Consider the following 26043-nt stretch of genomic DNA (forward strand, 5'->3'; position numbering starts at 1 on the left):
TTGTTCAACTCATTTATCCCCTTAGTTATCTGTTCTTATTAGATAACACTGTTCAAATTCACATACATTTGACTATTGTCTGTGTCGGTCCTATTTTTAATCAATGGTTAGTCAATATTATTGGTCTGATATACTGACTTATATACATAAAAGGATGGCAGCTATATATAGACATCTTGAGGCTATTCACTCATTATTCATCAGTTTTTTCAGATTTTTTTATGTATTATTTTTTCTTTATATTTTTATATATTTTTTTATTTATTATCTCTTATTTATAATTTTTTTCGGCCACCCACCCAGAGGATGGTTGAGCTTATGCAATTAATAACATGTGAACATAACATAAGAGGTGAATGCACACAGTGCTAATATGTATGGCCCAGTGGCACATCTAGTTTAACCGCTGAACTCTGAAGATTTGAGTTCCCAGGTTCGCATCCAACTGAGGATGATATAGATAATAATATAGACTTTTTTTTATTAATTTCATTATGAGAGTATTTTTTATATTTTTTGATTAGATATATTTATAATGCTGATATCTTTTTATGATTTTTATTAATGTGACTTAGATTGTGTTATATTTACTGAGTTAATTATTGCATTGATTAGAACAGAAGGAGATGGATATCTAATCCCATTTCTGAGATGATTGCTCGAACACAGCATCTTAGGAAACATTAATTACATTTAAATTTCATAGAGCGAATATAAGTGGTCTATTTATCATAAATTAATAGGGACTCTGTAGCAAGTCGAGTATGCCATGTTTTATTAACAAATATAAGTATTGCAGCACTGATAAAAGAGCCAACGTTACTGAGTAATTAGTAATCAAATACTGATTTTTGACAGCTGTACTCTGATTAGTTCAGAGCTTAAATACCGCACACTTTGGATGCAGGAAATCACCTTTGAAAAAGTCACGTGGAGCGTGACGAAACGCGTTAGGACCTGCCTCCTCACACACCTTGCACAGGTGTCCTTGTCAGCACATCCATCAGATCTTTTGGACGGTCTTTTCCCTGATGCTTCATTGCCAGTAGCAGCACCAACGGATCCCGATACTCTCAGCCAGCCCACTGCACACGGCGCGGCTTTTCCTCTCCGCTGCACAGCGGTTGTGGGCAACGCAGGACATCTGACCGGGGACGCCCGGATCATTGACCAGCCCACCAGAGAGGTAATAATCACTTGTTCTACGGGTGCTGCACAATTTACTATATCTGGAACTGCATCGATGACACGGACTTTCCAGTGTTTGTACAGCAGCTAATACCAGCAGCTGTGGATATAGACTGTCCTCTTGATTATTAATACCTTCATATTGGAAGATTACCGGCCATCTGACACCTTGTGAGAAAAGTTGTGTGTTCATTATTTTAATTGTTTACCCATAGTCATTGGTACCGATGAACTTGATAACAACAGTTTTATAATATTCTTTTATATACGTTGGCTCTTTTCCTTGACATATTTCTGACATACAGCGCAGCCATTTTTCATGTTTTTTTTCTCCCCTGCAGTATCCTGATACAAAAAGGGTAAAAAAGAGAGGGGGGGCACATAAATTTAGGCGCAAAAGTCATATAAAGCAGCTATTGGTTAATCACCTTTTATAGTGTGTATCCCTGGGTTATATAACGCTGTGGTGTGTGCTGGCATACTCTCTCTCTGTCTCCCCAAAAGCCTTTGTGGGGTCCTGTCCTCAGTCAGAGCATTTCCTGTGTGTGTGCGGTGTGTCGGTACGGCTGTGTCGACATGTTTGATGAGAGTTATGTGGAGGCAGAGCAAGTGCAGATAAATGTGGTGTCTCCGCCGTCGGGGCCGACACCTAATTGGATGGATATGTGGAAGGCCTTAAATGATAATGTAAACTCATTACATAAAAGGTTTGATGATGTTGCAGCCGGGGGACAGCCGGGCTCTCAACTCAGGCCTGCCCAGGCAGCTCAGAGGCCGTCAGGGTCTCATAAATGCCCACTGTCTCAGATGGTTGACACGGATGCCGACATGGAGTCTGACTCCAGTGTCGACGATGATGAGGCACAATTGCAGCCTAAAATGACCAAAGCCATCCGCTATATGATTATTGCAATTAAAGATGTTTTACACATTTCAGAGGTTAACCCTGTTCCTGACAAGAGAGGGTACATATGTTTGGGGAGAAAAAGCAGGCAGTGACTTTTCCCCCCGTCACATGAATTAAATGAGTTATGTGAAGAAGCGTGGAGCTCCCCTGATAAGAAAATAGTGATTCCCAAAAGATTACTGCTGGCGTACCCCTTCCCGCCAACGGATAGGTTACGTTGGGAATCCCCCCCTAGGGTGTACAAGGCCCTGACACGCTTATCTAAAAAGGTGGCCCTGCCATCTCAGGATACGGCCGCCCTAAAGGAGCCTGCGGATAGGAAGCAGGAAGCTATCCTGAAGTCTGTTTATACTCACTCTGGTACTTTACTGAGACCAGCTATTGCTTCAGCCTGGATGTGTAACGCTGTAGCAGCATAAACAGATACTCTGTCAGATGACATAGATTCCCTCGACAAGGATACTGTCTTACTAACCCTGGGCCATATAAAGGACGTCGTCTTATATATGCGGGATGCCCAGAGGGACATTTGCATGCTAGGTTCTAGAATAAATGCAATGTCCGTTTCTGCCAGGAGGGTCTTATGGACTCGGCAATGGACAGGAGATGCCGACTCTAAAAGACACATGGAGGTGTTGCCTTATAAGGGTGAGGAATTGTTTGGGGACGGTCTCTCGGACCTTGTATCCACAGCGACAGCTGGAAAGTCGACTTTCCTGCCTCAGGTTTCCTCACAGACCAAGAAAGCACCGTATTATCAAATGCAGTCCTTTCGTTCTCAGAAAAGCAGGAAGGTCAGAGGTGCTCCCTATTTTGCCAGAGGCAGAGGCAGGGGGAGAGGAAAGAAGCTGCACCATGCAGCCAGTTCCCAGGAACAAAAGTCCTCCCCGGCTTCCACTAAGTCCACCGCATGACGCTGGGGCTCCACAGACGGAGCCAGGAGCGGTGGGGACGCGTCTCCGACATTTCAGCAACCAGTGGGTTCGCTCACGAGTGGATCCTTGGGTTATACAAATTGTATCTCAGGGATACAAGCTGGAATTCGAGGTGACGCCCCCTCACCGTTTCCTAAAATTGGCCTTGCCAGCTTCCCCCCTGGAAAGGGAGGTGGTACTGGCGGCAATTCACAAGCTATTCCTCCAGCAGGTGGTAGTGAAGGTTCCCCTCCTTCAACAAGGAAGGGGTTCCTATTCCACTATGTTTGTGGTACCGAAACCAGACGGTTCGGTAAGACCCATTCTGAATTTAAAATCCCTGTTTATCTCAAGAGATTCAAGTTCAAAATGGAATCGCTCAGAGCGGTCATTGCAAGCCTGGAAGAGGGGGATTTTATGGTATCTCTGGACATCAAGGATGCGTACTTGCATGTCCCCATTTATCCACCTCACCAGGAGTACCTCAGGTTTGTGGTACAGGACTGTCATTACCAATTCCAGACGTTGCCGTTTGGTCTGTCCAGGCACCGAGGGTATTTACCAAGGTAATGGCGGAAATGATGGTACTCCTTTGGAAGCGAGGAGTTACAGTTATCCCGTACTTGGACGATCTCCTTATAAAGGCGAGGTCCAGGGAGCAGTTGTTGTTCAGCGTAGCACACTCTCGGGAAGTGTTGCAGCAACACGGCTGGATTCTGAATATTCCAAAGTCGCAGCTGATTCCTACGACACGTCTGCCCTTCCTGGGCATGATTCTGGACACAGACCAGTAGAAGGTGTTTCTCCCTGGAGGAGAAGGCTCAGGAGCTCGTGACTCTGGTCAGAGACCTCCTCAAACCAAAACAGGTGTCGGCGCATCACTGCACGCGAGTCCTGGGAAAGATGGTAGCCTCATACGAAGCCATTCCCTTCGGCAGGTTCCATGCGAGGATCTTTTAGTTGGATCTGTTGGACAAGTGGTCCGGATCGCATCTTCAGATGCATCGGCTGATCACCCTGTCTCTTCTGTGGTTGCTGCAGAGTGCTCACCTTCTCGAGGGCCGCAGGTTCGGCATTCAGGACTGGGTCCTGGTGACCACGGATGCACGCCTCCGAGGGTGGGGGCAGTCACTCAGGGAAGAAACTTCCAAGGGCTGTGGTCAAGTCAGGCGACTTGTCTGCACATAAACATACTGGAACTTAGGGCCATATACAACGCTCTGAGTCATGCCGAGCCCCTACTTCGAGACAAACCGGTGCTGATTCAGTCAGACAACATCACGGCGGTCGCCCATGTAAACCGACAGGGCGGCACAAGAAGCAGGGTGGCAATGGCAGAAGCCACAAAGATTCTTCGTTGGGTGGAGAATCACGTGCAAGCACTGGCAGCAGTGTTCATTCCTGGAGTGGACATCTGGGAAGCAGACTTCCTCAGCAGACACGACCTCCACCCGGGAGAGTGGGGACTTCATCAAGAAGTCTTCACACAGATAACAAATCGTTGGGAACGGCCACAGGTGGACATGATGGCGTCCCGCCTCAACAAAAAGCTAAAAAGATATTGCGCCAGGTCAAGGGACCCTCAGGCGATAGATGTGGACACACTGGTAACACCGTGGGTGTTCCAGTCGGTTTATGTGTTCCCTCCTCTTCCTCTCATACCCAAGGTACTGAGAATAGTAAGAAAAAGAGGAGTGAGAACAATACTCATCGTTCCGGATTGGCCAAGAAGAACCTGGTACCCAGAACTACAAGAAATGATCACAGAGGACCCATGGCCTCTGCCTCTCAGACAGGACCTGTTGCAACAGGGGCCCTGTCTGTTCCAAGACTTACCGCAGCTGCGTTTGACGGCATGGCGGTTGAACGCCGGATCCTAAAGGATAAGGGCATTCCGGATGAAGTGATCCCTACGCTGATAGGAGCTAGGAAGGATGTGACAGCAATGCATTATCACCGTATATGGCGAAAATATGTTGCTTGGTGTGAGGCCAGGAAGGCCGCTACAGAGGAATTCCAACTGGGCCGATTTCTGCACTTCCTACAGTCAGGTGTGACTATTGGCCTAAAATTAGGGTCCATAAAGGTCCAGATTTCGGCCCTATCCATTTTCTTTCAAAAAGAACTGGCTTCACTGCCTGAGGTTCAGACGTTTGTAAAGGGAGTGCTGCATATTCAGCCCCCTTTTGTGCCACCAGTGACACCTTGGGATCTTAACGTTGTGTTGGATTTCCTGAAATCCCACTGGTTTGAGCCACTTAAGACCGTGTAACTTAAGTATCTCACACGGAAGGTGGTCATGCTGTTGGCCTTAGCATCGGCTAGGCGTGTGTCAGAGTTGGCGGCTTTGTCATGTAAAAGCCCCTATCTGATTTTCCATATGGACAGGGCAGAATTGCGGACTCGCCCCCAATTTCTCCCAAAGTTGGTGTCATCTTTTCATTTAAACCAACCTATTGTGGTGCCTGTGGCTACTCGTGACTTGGAGGACTCCAAGTTGCTGGACGTAGTCCGGGCTTTGAAGATTTTTGTCACCAGAACAGCTGGAGTCAGGAAGACGGACTCGCTGTTTATCCTGTATGCATCCAACAAGCTGGGTGCTCCTGCTTCAAAGCAAACTATTGCTCGCTGGATCTGTAACACGATTCAGCAGGCTCATTCTGCGGCTGGCTTGCCGCATCCAAAATCAGTGAAAGCCCATTCCACGAGGAAGGTGGGGTCTTCTTGGGCGGCTGTCCGAGGGGTCTCGGCTTTACAGCTTTGCCGAACTGCTACTTGGTCGTGATCAAACTCGTTTGCAAGATTCTATAAGTTTGATACCCTGGCTGAGCAGGACCTTGTGTTTGCCCATTCGATGCTGCAGAGTCATCCGCACTCTCCCGCCCGTTTGGGAGATTTGGTATAATCCCCATGGTCCTTACGGAGTCCCCAGCATCCACTAGGACGTTAGATAAAAAAAGAATTTACTCACCGGTAATTCTATTTCTCGCAGTCCATAGTGGATTCTGGGCGCCCGTCCCTAGTGCGGACTTTCTGCAATACGTATATATAGTTATTGCTTAATAAAGGGTTATTGTTATGTGGCATCCTTTTGAGTGATGCTCAGTTGTTGTTCATACTGTTAACTGGGTAAGGTTATCACAAGTTGTACGGTGTGATTGGTGTGACTGGTATGAGTCTTACCCTGGATTCCAAAATCCTTTCCTTGTAGTGTCAGCTCTTCCGGGCACAGTTTCCCTAACTGAGGTCTGGAGGAGGGGCATAGAGGGAGGAGCCAGTGCACACCAGATAGTACCTAATCTTTTCTTTTAAAGTGCCCAGTCTCCTGTGGAGCCCGTCTATTCCCCATGGTCCTTACGGAGTCCCCAGCATCCACTACGGACTACGAAAAATAGAATTACCGGTGAGTAAATTCTTATTTATTATTATTATACAGGGGGAGCAGCTTTTGGTGTCCTGTTATTATTATAATACAGGAGAAGCAGCCTGTGGTGTCCTGTTACTATTATAATACTGGAGGAGCAACCTGTGGAATCCAGTTGTTGTTGTTGTTGTTCTTATTATTATTATTATTATTATTATTATTAATATTATCATTATACAGAGGGAGCAGCAGCCTGTGGTGTCCTGTTATTATTATACAGGGTGAGCAGCCTGTGGTGTCCTGTTATTATAATACATGGGGAGTAGCCTGTGGTGTCATTATAATTATTATTATTATTATTATTATACAGGAGGAGCAACCTGTGGTGTCCTGTTAATAAAGACATATGTTATTATTTTTATACTGGGGTGCAGCCTTTAGTGTTGTTGTTGTTGTTATTATTATTAATCTTATTATATGAAATTGTGGGGATTGAAGATATTGCTCAAATTCTAGGATATATTAAAGCAGAGACCATAATATCCCTGGCATGTGTAACAGATGATAATTGGAGCAGTATAAAGCAAATGTATATCACACTCCTGGGACTGTCACAGTGACATCATTTATATCTATAGTAATAATACAGGGACATGACTGGGGAGGTGAGCGTGACCTGGGAATGTCACAGTGACCTCACTAATATCTATAGTAATAATACAGGGACATGATTGGGGAGGTGATCGGATCTGGGAGTGTCACAGTGACATCACTTATATCTATAGTAATAATACAGAGACATGACTGGGGAGGTGAGAGTTCTGGGAATGTAACAGTGACCTCACTAATATCTATAATAATAATAATACAGGGACATGATTGGGGAGGTGAGAGGGACCTAGGAATGTCACAGTGGCATCACTTATATCTATAGTAATTATACAGGGATGTGACTGGTGAGGTGAGGGGATCTGGGAGTGTCACAATGACCTCACTAATATCTATAGTAATAATACAAGGATATGATTGGGGAGGTGAGGAGGACCTGGGAGTGCCACAGTGACAAGAGAAAGAAAGTGGACTTCTTTGTGGGCGCACTCTTGTGAAGAAATAATGAGATATTCTCAAAGAATAAAACTTCAACTTTTATTACAAATGATTAAGAATTTATTCAATCTCCTGAGAATAAATATTGGGGCAGATGTATTAACCTGGAGATGGCATAAGGAAGGGATAAACCAGTGAAAAATGCAAGGTGATACACGCACAAGCCAATCACCTCCTAACTGTTAATTTACATATTGGAACTGATTGGTTGGTGTGTTTATCACCTTCCATTTATCACTGGTTTATCACTTCCTTATGCCTTCTCCAGGTTAATACATCTGCCACATTGCTTCTTGCCGCCTTTCCCCTGCCTGTCTCCTGCCGCCTTTCCCCTGCCTGTCTCCTGCCGCCTTTCCCCTGCCTGTCTCCTGCCGCCTCTCCCCTGCCTGTCTCCTGCCGCCTTTCCCCTGCCTGTCTCCTGCCACCCCCACCCTGCTGCCCACCTGCCTGTCACCTGCCACCTTTTCCCTGCCTGTCTCCTGCCGCCTTTCCCCTGCCTATCTCCTGCCGCCTTTCCCCTGCCTGTCACCTGCCACCTTTTCCCTGCCTGTCTCCTGCAGCCTTTCCCCTGCCTGTCTCCTGCTGCCTTTCCCCTGCCTGTCTCCTGCAAGCTTTCCCTTGCCTGTCTCCTGCAACCTTTCCCCTGCCTGTCTCCTGTCGCCTTTCCTCTGCCTGTCTCCTGCCTCCCCCACCCTGCTGCCCACCTCCCTGTCTCCGTCCACCTTTCCCTGCCTGTCTCCGGCCACCTTTCACCTGCCTGTCTCCAGCCACCTTTCCCCTGCCTGTCTCCTGCCGCCTTTCCCCTCCCTGTCTCCTGCCACCTTTCCACTGCCTGTCTCCTGCCACCTTTCCACTGCCTGTCTCCTGCCGCCTTTCCCCTACCTGTCTCCTGCCACCCCCACCCTGCTGCCCACCTGCCTGTCTCCTGCCACCTTTTCCCTGCCTGTCTCCTGCCACCTTTTCCCTGCCTGTCTCCTGCCACCTTTTCCCTGCCTGTCTCCTGCCGCCTTTCCCCTGCCTGTCTCCTGCCGCCTTTCCCCTGCCTGTCTCCTGCAATCTTTCCCTTGCTTGTCTCCTGCAGCCTTTCCCCTGCCTGTCTCCTGGAGCCTTTCCCCTGCCTGTCTCCTGCCACCTTTCCCCTGCCTGTCTCCTGCCGCCTTTCCCCTGCCTGTCTCCTGCCGCCTTTCCTTTGCTTGTCTCTTGCAACCTTTCCCAAGCCTGTCTCCTGTCGCCTGCAACCTTTCCCCTACCTGTCTCCTGACGCCTTTCCCCTGCCTGTCTCCTGCAATATTTCCCTTGCCTGTCTCCTGCCGCCTTTCCACTGCCTGTCTCCTGAACCCTTTCCCCTGCCAGGTCTCCTGCCGCCTTTCCACTGCCTGTCTCCTGTCACCTTTCCTCTGCCTGTCTCCTGCCGCCTTTCCCCTGCCTGTCTCCTGCCGCCTTTCCCCTGCCTGTCTCCTGCCATCCCCACCCTGCTGCCCACCTCCCTGTCTCCGGCCACCTTTCCCCTGCCTGTCTCCTGCCGCCTTTCCCCTGCCTGTCTCCTGCCGCCTTTCCCCTGCCTGTCTCCTGCCGCCTTTCCCCTGCCTGTCTCCTGCAGCCATACTCGTCTGACAACTCAGGACACATAGAGCACATGCTCCGTACGGGTCGTGCACATGAGCGGTGTACCGAACATCAGCTCATTGTGACTCCATCTACAATAGCGCTACACTCTAGATCAGGCCCACTATGCAGTACAGCCTTATGGGGCTGGATCACGGGAACCTTGGAGACACTGACCAGGACTCTATGGCTGTGGGGAGGGGGAATAGGATACTTAATGGCCACTCTATTCCACATTAACTATGTTACATGTGCAATATGTTTTATGTGTTATATTTATTCCAGGAACTCCAGCTGTGAGGAACGGAGTCTTTATTACACATCACACGTTCTGTATTCTCTCTGATTCACTGAGGATGGACAAGGACAGGAGTCACAGGACTGAGAGGATAATAAATATCACCCTGGAGATCATCTACCTGCTGACTGGGGAGGTGAGTGGATCTGGGAGCGTCACAGTGACCTTTTATCTATAGTAACAGTACAGGAACATGACTGGGGAGGTGAGGGGATCTGGGAGTGTCACAGTGACATCACTTATATCTATAGTAACAATACAGGAACATGACTGGGGAGGTGAGGGGATCTGGGAGTGTCACAGAGACCTTATATCTCTAGTAATAATACAGGGACATAACTGGGGAGATGAGAGGATCTGGGAGCATCACAGTGACCTTATATCTATACTAATAAATTGGACATGACTGGGGGAGTGAGGGGATCTGGAAGCGTAACAGTGACCTTATATCTATACTAATAATACAGGGACATGACTGGGGAGGTGAATAGATCTGGCAGTGTCACAGTGACATCACTTATATCTATTGTAATAATTCAGGGACATTACTGGGGAGGTGATAGGATCTGGGAGCATCACTGTGACCTTATATCTATAGTAATAATACAGGGACATGACTGGCGAGGTGAGGGAGTCTGGGAGTGTCACTGTAGACATCACTTTTATCTATAGTAATAATACAGGGACATGACTGGAGAGGTGAGGTGAACTGGAAGCATCACTGTGGCATCACTTATATCTAAATTAATAATGCAAGGACATGACTGGGCAGGTGGGGCGGATCTGGGAGTGTCACAGTGATGTCACTTATATCTATGGTAATACAGGGACATGACTAATGAGGTGTGTGGCTCTTGGAGCTATACAGTGAAATTCCTTTTATCTATAGTAATAATACAGGGACATGACTGGGGAGGTGAGGGGATCTGGGTGCGTCACTGTGACATTACTAATATCTATAGTCATAATACAGGGATACAACTGGGGAGTTTAGGGAATCGGAGCGTAACAGTGAGGTCACATATCTATACTAATAATACTGCGATGTCAGTGTCACTTATATCTATAGTAATAATATAGGGACATGACTGGGGTGGTGACGGGATTTTGAAGTGTTACTGTTAAGTAACTTATATCTATAGTAATAATAAAGGGACTTGACTGCGGAGGTGGGGGGATCTGGGAGCATCACAGTGAAATCACTTGTATCTCTAGTAATAATATGGGGACATGACTTGGGAGGTGAGGGGATCTGGGCGCGTCACAGTGACATTACTTATATCTATAGTAATAATACAGGGACATGACTGGGGATGAAAGGGGATCTGGGAGCAGCGCAGTGATGTCACATATCTATAGTAATAACACAGGGACATGACAGGGGAGGTGAGGTGATCTGGGAGTGTCTCAGTGACATCACATATCTATAGTAATACAGGGACCTGACTGGGGAGTTGAAGGGATCTGGGAGCATCACTTTGATGTCACATATCTATAGGAATAATACAGGGACATGACTGGGGAGGTGAGGGGATTTGGGAGTGTTACAGTGATGTCACTTTTGTCTATAGTAATAATACAGGGACATGAATGGGGAGGTGAAGGGATCTTTGGGCTTCATAGTGATGTCACTCATCAATAGTAATAATACAGGGACATGACTGGAAAGGTGATGGGATCTGGGAGCGTCACAGTGAAATCACTTATATCTATAGTAATAATACAGGGACATGACTGGGGAGGGGAGGGGATCTGGTAAAGTCACAGTGACCTCACTTATATCTATATCAATAATACAGGGACGTGACTGGGGAATTGAAGGGGTCTGGGAGAGTCACAGTGACGTCACTTATATCTATAGTAATACAGGGACATGACTGGGGACGTGAGGAGATCTAGGAGCGTCACTGTGATGTCACTTATATCTATAGTAATAATACATGAACATGACTAGGGAGTTTGGGGGATCTGGGAGCGTCACAGAAAAATCACTTATATCTATAGTAATAATACAGGGACATGACTGAGAAAGTGAGGGGATCTGGGAGTGTCACAGTGACATCACATATCTATAGTAATAATACAGGGACATGACTGGGGAGGTGAGGGGATTTGGGAGTGTATATATTGATATTTGATGTCTCCACCATTACACAGGATTACACAATAGTGAAGAAGACATCCGATGAGTATGAGACAACCAGCAGCCATCCCCCTGTATCAGGGGGACTGAGTAGAACCCAGAGCCCCATCACCGTGCCTCCACCTCACTCACTGACACATGAGAGACAAAATGATCAGAAGATCCTGGAACTCACCAAGAAGATCATTCAGTTGCTGACTGGAGAGGTGACGGCTGGGAATAGGGCATTCTACAGTAACACCGGGGGACGTGTCTGGGTGATGACTGGAGAGGTGACTGCCGAGAATGGGGCATTATACAGTAACACCGGGGAACGTGTCTGGGTGATGACTGGAGAGGTGACCGCTTGGGAATGGGGCAATATAGTAACACCAGGGGTTGTGTCTGGGTGATGACTGGAGAGGTGACTGCTGAGAATGGCGCATTATACAGTAACACATGGGGGGGGTCTGGGTGATGAATTGAGAGGTGACTGCTGGGAATGGGGCATTATACAGTAACACCAGGGGACGTGTCTGAGTGATGACTGGAGAGGTGACTGCTGGGAATGAGACATTATACAGTAACACCAGGGGACGTGTCTGGGTGATGACTGGAGAGGTGACTGCTGGGAATGGGACATTATACAGTAACACCAGGGGTACTTGTCTGGGTTATGCCTGAAGAGGTGAGGATCAGGTAGGTGGGATTTAGGGTCTCCCCAATATACCAAAGTGACTGTCACTATATGATGTGTAGAGCAGCTGTGTGTGTCATTATATTTGTATTGTTTAATCCATTACTGAAATCAACAATTTTACAATCTTTTATTAATGGTTTACATAGGGTGAAGCCCAATTAAATAATATTAAAGTCAAAGATACAGAGGGAGAAGAAGAGACGTATTTGACTGATATAAAGGCAGAAGATATAGAGGGAGAAGAAGAGACGTATGTGACTGATATAAAGGCAGAAGATATAGAGGGAGAAGAAGAGACGTATGTGACTGATATAAAGGCAGAAGATATAGAGGGAGAAGAAGAGACGTATATGACTGATATGAAGGTAGAAGATATAGAGGGAGAAGAAGAGACGTATGTGACTGATATAAAGGCAGAAGATATAGAGGGAGAAGAAGAGACGTATGTGACTGATATAAAGGCAGAAGATACAGAGGGAGAAGAAGAGACGTATGTGACTGATATGAAGGCAGAAGATATAGAGGGAGAAGAAGAGACGTATGTGAGGGGTGATCAGCAGTGTAAGGAGGAGGAGATCCCTACAGATATCAGCAGAGGTGAGTAATAAACACTTATTACAGAAAAGAGTCATATATTCTCCTTGCTCAGTCACTACAGCAATCTCTTATCCTACACCCTCCTCTGTCAGTACAAATTAGGGAACTGTATTTGCCCAGTGGGGGAGTCAGGAGCCATCACCTCTATTATACTCCCGCTCTCCCCCTCACATCATGTCACTGTGTTACCAGCCAGATATCTGACCAGTCTCCTCCCCACACTCTCTGGTGTGTCTCATATATCAGGAGCCATCAGCCCCTATTATGCTCCTGCTCTCCTTACGTCATGTCACTGTGTGTTACCAGCCCAGAGATCTGACCAGTCTACTCCCCACACTGTCTGGTGTATCTCATATATCAGGAGCCATCAGCCCCTATTATACTCCTGCTCTCCCCCTCACATCATGTCACTGTGTGTTACCAGCCCAGAGATCTGACCAGCCTCCTCCCCACACTCTCTGGTGTATCTCATACATCAGGAGCCATCAGCCCCTATTATACTCCTGCTCTCCCCCTCACATCATGTCACTGTGTTACCAGCCCAGAGATCTGACCAGTCTCCTCCCCACACTCTCTGGTGTATCTCATATATCAGGAGCCATCAGCCCCTATTATACTCCTGCTCTCCCCCTCACATCATGTCACTGTGTGTTACCAGCCCAGAGATCTGACCAGCCTCCTCCCCACACTCTCTGGTGTATCTCATATATCAGGAGCCATCAGCCCCTATTATACTCCTGCTCTCCTCACATCATGTCACTGTGTGTTACCAGCCCAGAGATCTGACCAGTCTCTTCCCCATATTCTCTGGTGTATCTCATACATCAGGAGTCATCAGCCCCTATTATACTCCTGCTCTCCCCCTCACATCATGTCACTGTGTGTTACCAGCCCAGAGATCTGACCAGCCTCCTCCCCACACTCTCTGGTGTATCTCATACATCAGGAGCCATCAGTCCCTATTATACTCCTGCTCTCCCCCTCACATCATGTCACTGTGTTACCAGCCCAGAGATCTGACCAGTCTCCTCCCCACACTCTCTGGTGTATCTCATACATCAGGAGACATCAGCCCCTATTATACTCCTGCTCTCCCCCTCACATCATGTCACTGTGTTACCAGCCAAGAGATATGACCAGTCTCCTCCCCACACTGTCTGGTGTATTTCATACATCAGGAGCCATCAGCCCCTATTATACTCCTGCTCTCCCCCTCACATCATGTCACTGTATATTACCATCCCAGAAATCTGACCAGTCTCCTCCCCACACTCTCTGGTGTATCTCATACATGAGGAGCCATCAGCCCCTATTATACTCCTGCTCTCCCCCTCACATCATGTCACTGTGTGTTACCAGCCCAGAGATTTAACCAGTCTCCACCTCACACTCTCTGGTGTATCTCATACATCAGGAGCCATCAGCCCCTATTATACTCCTGCTCTCCTCACATCATGTCACTGTGTGTTACCAGCCCAGAGATCTGACCAGTCTCTTCCCCATATTCTCTGGTGTATCTCATACATCAGGAGTCATCAGCCCCTATTATACTCCTGCTCTCCCCCTCACATCATGTCACTGTGTGTTACCAGCCCAGAGATCTGACCAGCCTCCTCCCCACACTCTCTGGTGTATCTCATACATCAGGAGCCATCAGTCCCTATTATACTCCTGCTCTCCCCCTCACATCATGTCACTGTGTTACCAGCCCAGAGATCTGTCCAGTCTCCTTCCCACACTCTCTGGTGTATCTCATACATCAGGAGACATCAGCCCCTATTATACTCCTGCTCTCCCCCTCACATCATGTCACTGTGTTACCAGCCAAGAGATATGACCAGTCTCCTCCCCACACTGTCTGGTGTATCTCATACATCAGGAGCCATCAGCCCCTATTATACTCCTGCTCTTCCCCTCACATCATGTCACTGTATATTACCATCCCAGAAATCTGACCAGTCTCCTCCCCACACTCTCTGGTGTATCTCATACATGAGGAGCCATCAGCCCCTATTATACTCCTGCTCTCCCCTCACATCATGTCACTGTGTGTTACCAGCCCAGAGATCTGACCAGTCTCCTCCCCACACTCTCTGGTGTATCTCATACATCAGGAGCCATCACCTCTATTATACTCCTGCTCTCCCCCTCACATCATATCACTGTGTGTTACCAGCCCAGAGATCTGACCAGTCTCCTCCTCACACTCTCTGGTGTATCTCATACATCAGGAGACATCAGCCTCTATTATACTCCTGCTCTCCCCTCACATCATGTCACTGTGTGTTACCAGCCCAGAGATTTAACCAGTCTCCACCTCACACTCTCTGGTGTATCTCATACATCAGGAGCCATCAGCCCCTATTATACTCCTGCTCTCCCCCTCACATCATGCCACTGTGTTACCAGCCCAGATATCTGACCAGTCTCCTCCCCACACTCTCTGGTGTATCTCATACATCAGGAGCCATCCGCCCTATTATACTCCTGCTCTCCCCCTCACATCATGTCACTGTGTGTTACCAGCCCAGAGATCTGACCAGTCTCCTCCCCACACTCTCTGGTGTATCTCATACATCAGGAGACATCAGCCCCTATTATACTCCTGCTCTCCCCTCACATCATGTCACTGTGTGTTACCAGCCCAGAGATCTAACCAGTCTCCTCCCCACACTCTCTGGTGTATCTCATATATCAGTAGCCATCAGCCCCTATTATACTCCTGCTCTCCCCCTCACATCATGTCACTGTGTGTTACCAGCCCAGAGATCTGACCAGTCTCCTCCCCACACTCTCTGGTGTATCTCATACATCAGGAGACATCAGCCCCTATTATACTCCTGCTCTCCCCTCACATCATGTCACTGTGTGTTACCAGCCCAGAGATCTAACCAGTCTCCTCCCCACACTCTCTGGTGTATCTCATACATCAGGAGCCATCAGCCCCTATTATACTCCTGCTCTCCCCCTCACATCATGCCACTGTGTTACCAGCCCAGATATCTGACCAGTCTCCTCCCCACACTCTCTGGTGTATCTCATACATCAGGAGCCATCAGCCCTATTATACTCCTGCTCTCCCCCTCACATCATGTCACTGTGTGTTACCAGCCCAGAGATCTGACCAGTCTCCTCCCCACACTCTCTGGTGTATCTCATACATCAGGAGACATCAGCCCCTATTATACTCCTGCTCTCCCCCTCACATCATGTCACTGTGTGTTACCAGCCCAGAGATCTGACCAGTCTCCACACTCTCTGGTGTATCTCATACATCAGGAGCCATCAGCCCCTATTATACTCCTGCTCTCCCCCTCACATCATGTCACTGTGTGTTACCAGCCCAGAGATCTGACCAGTCTCCTCCCCACACTCTCTGGTGTATCTCATACATCAGGAGACATCAGCCCCTATTATACTCCTGCTCTCCCCCTCACATCATGTCACTGTGTGTTACCAGCCCAGAGATCTGACCAGTCTCCACACTCTCTGGTGTATCTCATACATTAGGAGCCATCAGCCCCTATTATACTCCTGCTCTCCCCCTCACATCATGTCACTGTGTGTTACCAGCCCAGAGATCTGACCAGTCTCCTCCCCACACTCTCTGGTGTATCTCATACATCAGGAGACATCAGCCCCTATTATACTCCTGCTCTCCCCTCACATCATGTCACTGTGTGTTACCAGCCCAGAGATCTAACCAGTCTCCTCCCCACACTCTCTGGTGTATCTCATACATCAGGAGCCATCAGCCCCTATTATACTCCTGCTCTCCCCCTCACATCATGCCACTGTGTTACCAGCCCAGATATCTGACCAGTCTCCTCCCCACACTCTCTGGTGTATCTCATACATCAGGAGCCATCAGCCCTATTATACTCCTGCTCTCCCCCTCACATCATGTCACTGTGTGTTACCAGCCCAGAGATCTGACCAGTCTCCTCCCCACACTCTCTGGTGTATCTCATACATCAGGAGACATCAGCCCCTATTATACTCCTGCTCTCCCCCTCACATCATGTCACTGTGTGTTACCAGCCCAGAGATCTGACCAGTCTCCACACTCTCTGGTGTATCTCATACATCAGGAGCCATCAGCCCCTATTATACTCCTGCTCTCCCCCTCACATCATGTCACTGTGTGTTACCAGCCCAGAGATCTGACCAGTCTCCTCCCCACACTCTCTGGTGTATCTCATACATCAGGAGACATCAGCCCCTATTATACTCCTGCTCTCCCCCTCACATCATGTCACTGTGTGTTACCAGCCCAGAGATCTGACCAGTCTCCACACTCTCTGGTGTATCTCATACATCAGGAGCCATCAGCCCCTATTATACTCCTGCTCTCCCCCTCACATCATGTCACTGTGTGTTACCAGCCCAGAGATCTGACCAGTCTCCTCCCCACACTCTCTGGTGTATCTCATACATCAGGAGACATCAGCCCCTATTATACTCCTGCTCTTCCCCTCACATCATGTCACTGTGTGTTACAAGCCCAGAGATCTGACCAGTCTCCTCCCCACACTCTCTGGTGTATCTCATACATCAGGAGCCATCAGCCCCTATTATACTCCTGCTCTCCCCCTCACATCATGTCACTGTATATTACCATCCCAGAAATCTGACCAGTCTCCTCCCCACACTCTCTGGTGTATCTCATACATGAGGAGCCATCAGCCCCTATTATACTCCTGCTCTCCCCCTCACATCATGTCACTGTGTGTTACCAGCCCAGAGATTTAACCAGTCTCCACCTCACACTCTCTGGTGTATCTCATACATCAGGAGCCATCAGCCCCTATTATACTCCTGCTCTCCTCACATCATGTCACTGTGTGTTACCAGCCCAGAGATCTGACCAGTCTCTTCCCCATATTATCTGGTGTATCTCATACATCAGGAGTCATCAGCCCCTATTATACTCCTGCTCTCCCCCTCACATCATGTCACTGTGTTACCAGCCCAGAGATCTGTCCAGTCTCCTTCCCACACTCTCTGGTGTATCTCATACATCAGGAGACATCAGCCCCTATTATACTCCTGCTCTCCCCCTCACATCATGTCACTGTGTTACCATCAAGAGATATGACCAGTCTCCTCCCCACACTGTCTGGTGTATCTCATACATCAGGAGCCATCAGCCCCTATTATACTCCTGCTCTCCCCCTCACATCATGTCACTGTATATTACCATCCCAGAAATCTGACCAGTCTCCTCCCCACACTCTCTGGTGTATCTCATACATGAGGAGCCATCAGCCCCTATTATACTCCTGCTCTCCCCTCACATCATGTCACTGTGTGTTACCAGCCCAGAGATCTGACCAGTCTCCTCCCCACACTCTCTGGTGTATCTCATACATCAGGAGCCATCACCTCTATTATACTCCTGCTCTCCCCCTCACATCATGTCACTGTGTGTTACCAGCCCAGAGATCTGACCAGTCTCCTCCTCACACTCTCTGGTGTATCTCATACATCAGGAGACATCAGCCTCTATTATACTCCTGCTCTCCCCTCACATCATGTCACTGTGTGTTACCAGCCTAGAGATTTAACCAGTCTCCACCTCACACTCTCTGGTGTATCTCATACATCAGGAGACATCAGTCCCTATTATACTCCTGCTCTCCTCACATCATGTCACTGTGTGTTACCAGCCCAGAGATCTGACCAGTCTCCTCCCCACACTCTCTGGTGTATCTCATACATCAGGAGCCATCAGCCCCTATTATACTCCTGCTCTCCCCCTCACATCATGCCACTGTGTTACCAGCCCAGATATCTGACCAGTCTCCTCCCCACACTCTCTGGTGTATCTCATACATCGGGAGCCATCAGCCCTATTATACTCCTGCTCTCCCCCTCACATCATGTCACTGTGTGTTACCAGCCCAGAGATCTGACCAGTCTCCTCCCCACACTCTCTGGTGTATCTCATACATCAGGAGACATCAGCCCCTATTATACTCCTGCTCTCCCCTCACATCATGTCACTGTGTGTTACCAGCCCAGAGATCTAACCAGTCTCCTCCCCACACTCTCTGGTGTATCTCATATATCAGTAGCCATCAGCCCCTATTATACTCCTGCTCTCCCCCTCAATCATGTCACTGTGTGTTACCAGCCCAGAGATCTGACCAGTCTCCTCCCCACACTCTCTGGTGTATCTCATACATCAGGAGACATCAGCCCCTATTATACTCCTGCTCTCCCCTCACATCATGTCACTGTGTGTTACCAGCCCAGAGATCTAACCAGTCTCCTCCCCACACTCTCTGGTGTATCTCATACATCAGGAGCCATCAGCCCCTATTATACTCCTGCTCTCCCCCTCACATCATGCCACTGTGTTACCAGCCCAGATATCTGACCAGTCTCCTCCCCACACTCTCTGGTGTATCTCATACATCAGGAGCCATCAGCCCTATTATACTCCTGCTCTCCCCCTCACATCATGTCACTGTGTGTTACCAGCCCAGAGATCTGACCAGTCTCCTCCCCACACTCTCTGGTGTATCTCATACATCAGGAGACATCAGCCCCTATTATACTCCTGCTCTCCCCCTCACATCATGTCACTGTGTGTTACCAGCCCAGAGATCTGACCAGTCTCCACACTCTCTGGTGTATCTCATACATCAGCAGCCATCAGCCCCTATTATACTCCTGCTCTCCCCCTCACATCATGTCACTGTGTGTTACCAGGCCAGAGATCTGGCCAGTCTCCTCCCCACACTCTCTGGTGTATCTCATACATCAGGAGCCATCAGTCCCTATTATACTCCTGCTCTCCCCCTCACATCATGTCACTGTGTGTTACCAGCCCAGAGATCTGACCAGTCTCCTCCCCACACTCTCTGGTGTATCTCATACATCAGGAGCCATCAGTCCCTATTATACTCCTGCTCTCCCCCTCACATCATGTCACTGTGTTACCAGCCCAGAGATCTGACCAGTCTCCTCCCCACACTCTCTGGTGTATCTCATACATCAGGAGCCATCAGTCCCTATTATACTCCTGCTCTCCACCTCACATCATGTCACTGTGTGTTACCAGCCCAGAGATCTGACCAGTCTCCTCCCCACACTCTCTGGTGTATCTCATACATCAGGAGCCATCAGTCCCTATTATACTCCTGCTCTCCCCCTCACATCATGTCACTGTGTGTTACCAGCCCAGAGATCTGGCCAGTCTCCTCCCCACACTCTCTGGTGTATCTCCTACATCAGGAGCCATCAGTCCCTATTATACTCCTGCTCTCCCCCTCACATCATGTCACTGTGTGTTACCAGCCCAGAGATCTGACCAGTCTCCTCCCCACACTCTCTGGTGTATCTCATACATCAGGAGACATCAGCCCCTATTATACTCCTGCTCTCCCCCTCACATCATGTCACTGTGTGTTACCAGCCCAGAGATCTGACCAGTCTCCTCCCCACACTCTCTGGTGTATCTCATACTTCATGAGCCATCAGCCCCTATTATACTCCTGCTCTCCCCTCACATCATGTCACTGTGTGTTACCAGCCAAGAGGTCTGACCAATCTGCTCCCCACACTCTCTGGTGTATCTCATACATCAGGAGACATCAGCCCCTATTATACTCCTGCTCTCCCCCTCACATCATGTCACTGTGTGTTACCAGCCCAGAGATCTGACCAGTCTCCTCCCCACACTCTCTGGTGTATCTCATACATCAGGAGACATCAGCCCCTATTATACTCCTGCTCTCCCCCTCACATCATGTCACTGTGTGTTACCAGCCCAGAGATCTGACCAGTCTCCTCCACACACTCTCTGGTGTATCTCATACATCAGGAGCCATCAGCCCCTATTATACTCCTGCTCTCCTCCTCACAGCATGTCACTGTGTGTTTCCAGCCTAGAGATCTGACCAGTCTCCTCCCACACTCTCTGGTGTATCTCATACATCAGGAGCCATCAGCCCCTATTATACTCCTGCTCTCCCCCTCACATCATGTCACTGTGTGTTACCAGCCCAGAGATCTGACCAGTCTCCTCCCCACACTCTCTGGTGTATCTCATACATCAGGAGACATCAGCCCCTATTATACTCCTGCTCTCCCCCTCACATCATGTCACTGTGTGTTACCAGCCCAGAGATCTGACCAGTCTCCTCCACACACTCTCTGGTGTATCTCATACATCAGGAGACATCAGCCCCTATTATACTCCTGCTCTCCCCCTCACATCATGTCACTGTGTGTTACCAGCCCAGAGATCTGACCAGTCTCCTCCCCACACTCTCTGGTGTATCTCATACATCAGTAGCCATCATCCCCTATTATACTCCTGCTCTCCCCTCACATCATGTCACTGTGTGTTACCAGCCCAGAGATCTGACCAGTCTCCTCCCCACACTCTCTGGTGTATCTCATACATCAGGAGACATCGGCCCCTATTATACTCCTGCTCTCCCCCTCACATCATGTCACTGTGTGTTACCAGCCCAGAGATCTGACCAGTCTCCTCCCCACACTCTCTGGTGTATCTCATACATCAGGAGCCATCAGCCCCTATTATACTCCTGCTCTCCCCCTCACATCATGTCACTGTGTGTTACCAGCCCAGAGATCTGACCAGTCTCCTCCACACTCTCTGGTGTATCTCATACATCAGGAGCCATCAGCCCCATTTATACTCCTGCTCTCCCCCTCACATCATGTCACTGTGTGTTCCCAGCCCAGAGATCTGACCAGTCTCCTCCCCACACACTCTGGTGTATCTCATACATAGCACAGGATATAAAGATAAAAATATACATTTTATACCCATAAGAAGAGCAAATAAATCCGGCCCAAGAATAGATCCATGCCCAGTAACTTAGTCCCAGTTGGCACATGTTACAGTAGGAAACAAACTCTGAGGGGTACCTGTTGAAGAAATTATACTCACGAGATCCAGGGGCCCAGGGTCAGCAGGACGTCACTTTAGGTCAACCGCAGGGCAGAAAGTTCCCAGCATTGGTTACAATGTAGCGCATAGGCGCTACATTGTAACAGTGCCGCGTGCTGCCTGTCAGTGAAGACAGGCGCACACAGCTGATCAGGAGAGTGCTACAACGTGGCGCTCCCTGATTGGCTGAGGAAACCCACTTAGACAGAAGTCAGAGTGGGTTTTCTGGCAGTCGGGAAAAGGGGATCCATGTGAAAACATGGGTCCCCTTTTAGTGCGTGGCTCGGGTAAGCGTTTTTTTTTTTTTTTTTTAAGTTCGTGGATTACAAAGGATTTCTCCACGGACCCTGGGCCCCTGGATCTCGTGAGTATAATTTCTTCAACAGGTACCCCTTGGATTCTACTGGAGAAGAGGACCGACCTGCGTGGGAACATAAGGTAAGTATGTATGTATGTGTGTATGTATGTAATAAAATTATACTTTCACGGTGGGAGGCTTGCTGGGACTTGTAGTACTGCTACTAAAAACAATATCTTTTCAATTACAACAAAGGCTATCAGCCCCCCCATCCGCAGCCCATTGGATGGGGGGGGACAGCCTCGGGCTTCACCCCTGGCCCTTGGGAGGCTGGGGGGGGGGACCCCTTGATTGAAGGGGTCCCCACTCCCCCAGGGTACCCCGGCCAGGGGTGACTAGTTGGATTTTTGATGCCACGGCCGCAGGGCACTATATAAAAGTGACCCCCGGCTGTGGCATTATCTGTCCAGCTAGTGGAGCCCGGTGCTGGTTTTAAAAATACGGGGGACCCCTACTCTTTTTGTCCCCCGTATTTTTGGGACCAGGACCAGGCGCAGAGCCCGATGCTGGTTGCTTAAATATGGGGGAACCCCTGTCATTTTTTTCCCCATATTTTTGCAACCAGGATCGGCTCAAAGAGCCCGAGGCTGGTTATGCTTAGGAGGGGGGACCCCACGCATTTTTTTTTGTGAAAAAATCAACTTTCCCACCCCTTCCCACTGATAGACATGCACGGACCTCATGGATCCCTGCATGCCTATGCAATCACGAATATAAAAATCAGGTCTGCTTTTTTTTAGCACTTTTTTGCGATTTGTAATTTTTCACGGCAGTGCTTTCCTCTTTGGAGATTTGCACTTTTTAGTAAATGACCGAGTTCTACTAATTTGCTGGCGTATTTTGACCGATGGTGTATTCATTCGTATTTTTTTACAACTACTTTCAAAAAAATACGAATGCCCTCATCTCTGCCGTGATTTGAGTTTAGTAAATGACCGAGATGACACTTTGAAGAAAAAACGGCATCTCGGTCAAAATCGGGACCTTAGTAAATTTACCCCTGAGTGTCTGTAACAGTCTTACTCCTTTATCATATTACTTCGAGACGGAAGACAACGCCTCCGGGATTGGTTTAGGTAAAGTGTCATGAAGTACTGTCAACAGGAATGTCCAATTTCTTTAACATTCTAGGGGATACTGGGACGGTGTTAGTACTATGGGGTATAGATCGGGTCTATTGGATCCTAGCACTTTAAGAAATCATTAGTGTACTGGCTCCTCCCCTCTATGCCCCTACTAACCGACTCCGTTTAGAAAAATGTGCTGTATGTGTTCTGATTAAATATAAATGCACACATTGATAGAGGCTTGATTGCCAACAGCACCCACCATCTAAAACCCCACCCACCGTGGATGGAGATCGTGTCTGCTGAGGAAGACCACTCCTGTTGATGTAGGACACCGCTGTGACGTTGTCTGACTGAACTTGAATGGCCTGATCTTGCAGTAGATGTGCCGCATGTAGAAGGCCGTTGTATATGGCCCTTAGTTCCAGAATGTTTATTTGAAAGACAGATTCCCGGCTTGACCACTTTCCTTGGAAGTTTTCCCCCTGGGTGACTGCTCCCCAACCTTTGAGGCTTGCATCCGTGGTTAGAAGAATCCAATTCTGAATCCTGAACCTGCGGCCCTGGAGCAGGTGAGAAGTTGGCAGCCACCAGAGGAGTGAAAATCTGGCATTCGGCGACATGCGTATCCGCTGGTGCATGTGAAGATTCGATCCTGACCACTTGTCCAGGAGATCCAGCTGGAAGAACAGTGCATGGAATCTTCTGTATTGTAGAGCCTCATAGGAGGCTACCATCTTCCCCAAAAGGCGAATGCACTGATGAACCGATACTTGGGGAGGTTTTATGACATCCCTGACAATTGACAGGATCACCAACGCTCTCCCCACCGGTAGAAAACACCCTCTGCACTTCCGTGTCGAGTATCATCCCCAGGAAGGGCAGTTTCCTTGTCGGTTCCAAATGTGACTTTGGAAGGTTCAGGATCCACCCATGATCCCAGAGTAGTTGAGGTGAGAGTGCAATACTCTCCTTGGAAGATGCCTCTATCAGCAGATCATCCAGATATAGAATTATGTTCACTCCCTGTTTGCGTAGGAGGAGCATCATCTCCGCCATGACCTTTGTGAACACCCTCGGTGCTGTGGAGAGGCCAGATGGCAACGTCTGGAACTGATAGTGACAGTACTGTAGTGCAAACCGTAGATAGGCCTGGTGAGGTGGCCAGGTCGGAATGTGAAGGTACGCATCCTTGATATCCTCCAGACCTGAGATCACCGCTCTCAGAGACTCCATCTTGAATTGGAAAACCCTCAAGTAGGGGTTCAACAACTTCAGGTTCAATATAGGCCTTACCGAACTGTCCGGTTTCAGTACCACAAACAGGTTTGAGTAATAACCCTTGGTTTTTGGGTGAGGTGGAACTGGAACAATTACATTTGTTCGTACCAATTTTTGAATGGCTTCCTGTAGGATAGCACTTTCTGTCAACGATGCTGGTAAGCCTGATTTGAAGAATCTGTGAGGTGGGAGTTCCTGAAACTCCAGTCTGTACCCCATGGCAACAATATCTTTTACCCAGGGGTATAGGCATGATGATGCCCAGACGTGACTGAAATCTCTTAGTCTCACTCCCACCTGCCTGATCTCCACGCTGGGAGGTCCAACGTCATGCTGAAGATTTGAAGGAAGCAAAACCTGGTTTCTGTTCCTGGGAACCTGTTGGTGAGGTTTTTTTTTTATCTTTCCCGACCTCCTCTAAAGAAGGTTGGAGGGGGTTTGGATTTTTAAAATTTTGCGGTCCGAAAGGACTGCAGTGTAGATGAAGGATAAGATTTCCTAACCAGGGCTGCTGTGGAGGGAAGAAATGTCTGCTTACCCGCAGTCACCGTGGATATCCACACATCCAATGCGTCCCCAAATAGTGCCTGACCTGTGAATGGCAGGTTCTCCACACTTTTCTTGGATTATGCATCCGCAGTCCATTGACGTAGCCAGAGTCCTCTGTGTGCCGAGACAGCCATGGAAGTAGCAGGCCAATGTCCTTCATGGCCTCCACCATAAAACCTGCAGAATCCTGTATGTGACGTAAAAACAAGTCAATGTCACTCCTATCCATAGCATCTAAGTCCTCTAGTAAGGTGCCTGACCACTTTACTATGGCTTTAGAAATCCACGCACAAGCAATAATGGGCCTTAAAGCCACGCCTGTAGCAGTGAATAGTGTTTTGAGTGTAGTCTCAATCTTGGCTCCTTTAAGGCGGTTGAAGCAGGGACAGGTAAAACCACCTTTTTAGACAGCCTAGATACAGAATCGTCTACTATAGGTGGGTTTTCCCACTTCTTCCTATCCTCTTCAGGGAAAGGGAAAGCAATGAGAATTCTTTTAGGGATCTGGAATTTTCTCTGGGTTTTCCCAGGATTTTTTAAACAAGGAGTTTAACTCCTTAGAAGCAGGGAAGGTGAGGGAGGATTTCTTATTTACTGAAATATAAGATTCCTCTACTTGTTCCGGAACCTTCTCAGAAATATGCAAAACATTCCTAATGGCATCAATCATTAGCTGCACCCCTTTAGCAAGGGATGCACCGCCCCTGCATATCCCCATCACCGTCCCCTGTATCAGAGTCGGTATCAGTGTCAGCTTGCATTATCTGGGCAAGTGTACGTTTTTTGGGGTATGTAGGTGGGGTTTTAGATGAAGTAGTGGGAGCTGAATACTTCATACCCACTACAGATTGTCTCAAAACCTGCGTCTCTTTCTCAGTATGTGACATCCTTGTTGAAATCTGGGATATCATTCCCCTTAAAGTATCCACCCATGGGGGTTCGGATTCAGAAGGCTGAGACAGCACATTGCAGTCCTGAGTACATGGAATAGACTCATCAGGAGAATATACACACTCTGCAGCACAGGACACAGAGTCCTTAGACATGGTAATGTGGA

At 48.4% G+C, this 26043-nt stretch overlaps 1 protein-coding gene across 1 annotated transcript in view; it reads left to right on the plus strand.

The window, feature by feature from the left end:
- Nucleotides 1-26043, plus strand: part of LOC134983842 (oocyte zinc finger protein XlCOF6-like) — a 79985-nt gene that overhangs the window by 9068 nt on the left and 44874 nt on the right. The window contains exons 2-4 of the mRNA XM_063949465.1: nucleotides 9371-9519; nucleotides 11541-11732; nucleotides 12352-12802. Coding sequence (XP_063805535.1) covers nucleotides 9371-9519; nucleotides 11541-11732; nucleotides 12352-12802 — 792 coding nt within the window. The remainder of the gene's footprint in view (nucleotides 1-9370; nucleotides 9520-11540; nucleotides 11733-12351; nucleotides 12803-26043) is intronic.

The sequence above is a fragment of the Pseudophryne corroboree genome, assembly GCF_028390025.1.
Source record: "Pseudophryne corroboree isolate aPseCor3 chromosome 3 unlocalized genomic scaffold, aPseCor3.hap2 SUPER_3_unloc_26, whole genome shotgun sequence".
NCBI lineage: Eukaryota > Metazoa > Chordata > Amphibia > Anura > Myobatrachidae > Pseudophryne > Pseudophryne corroboree.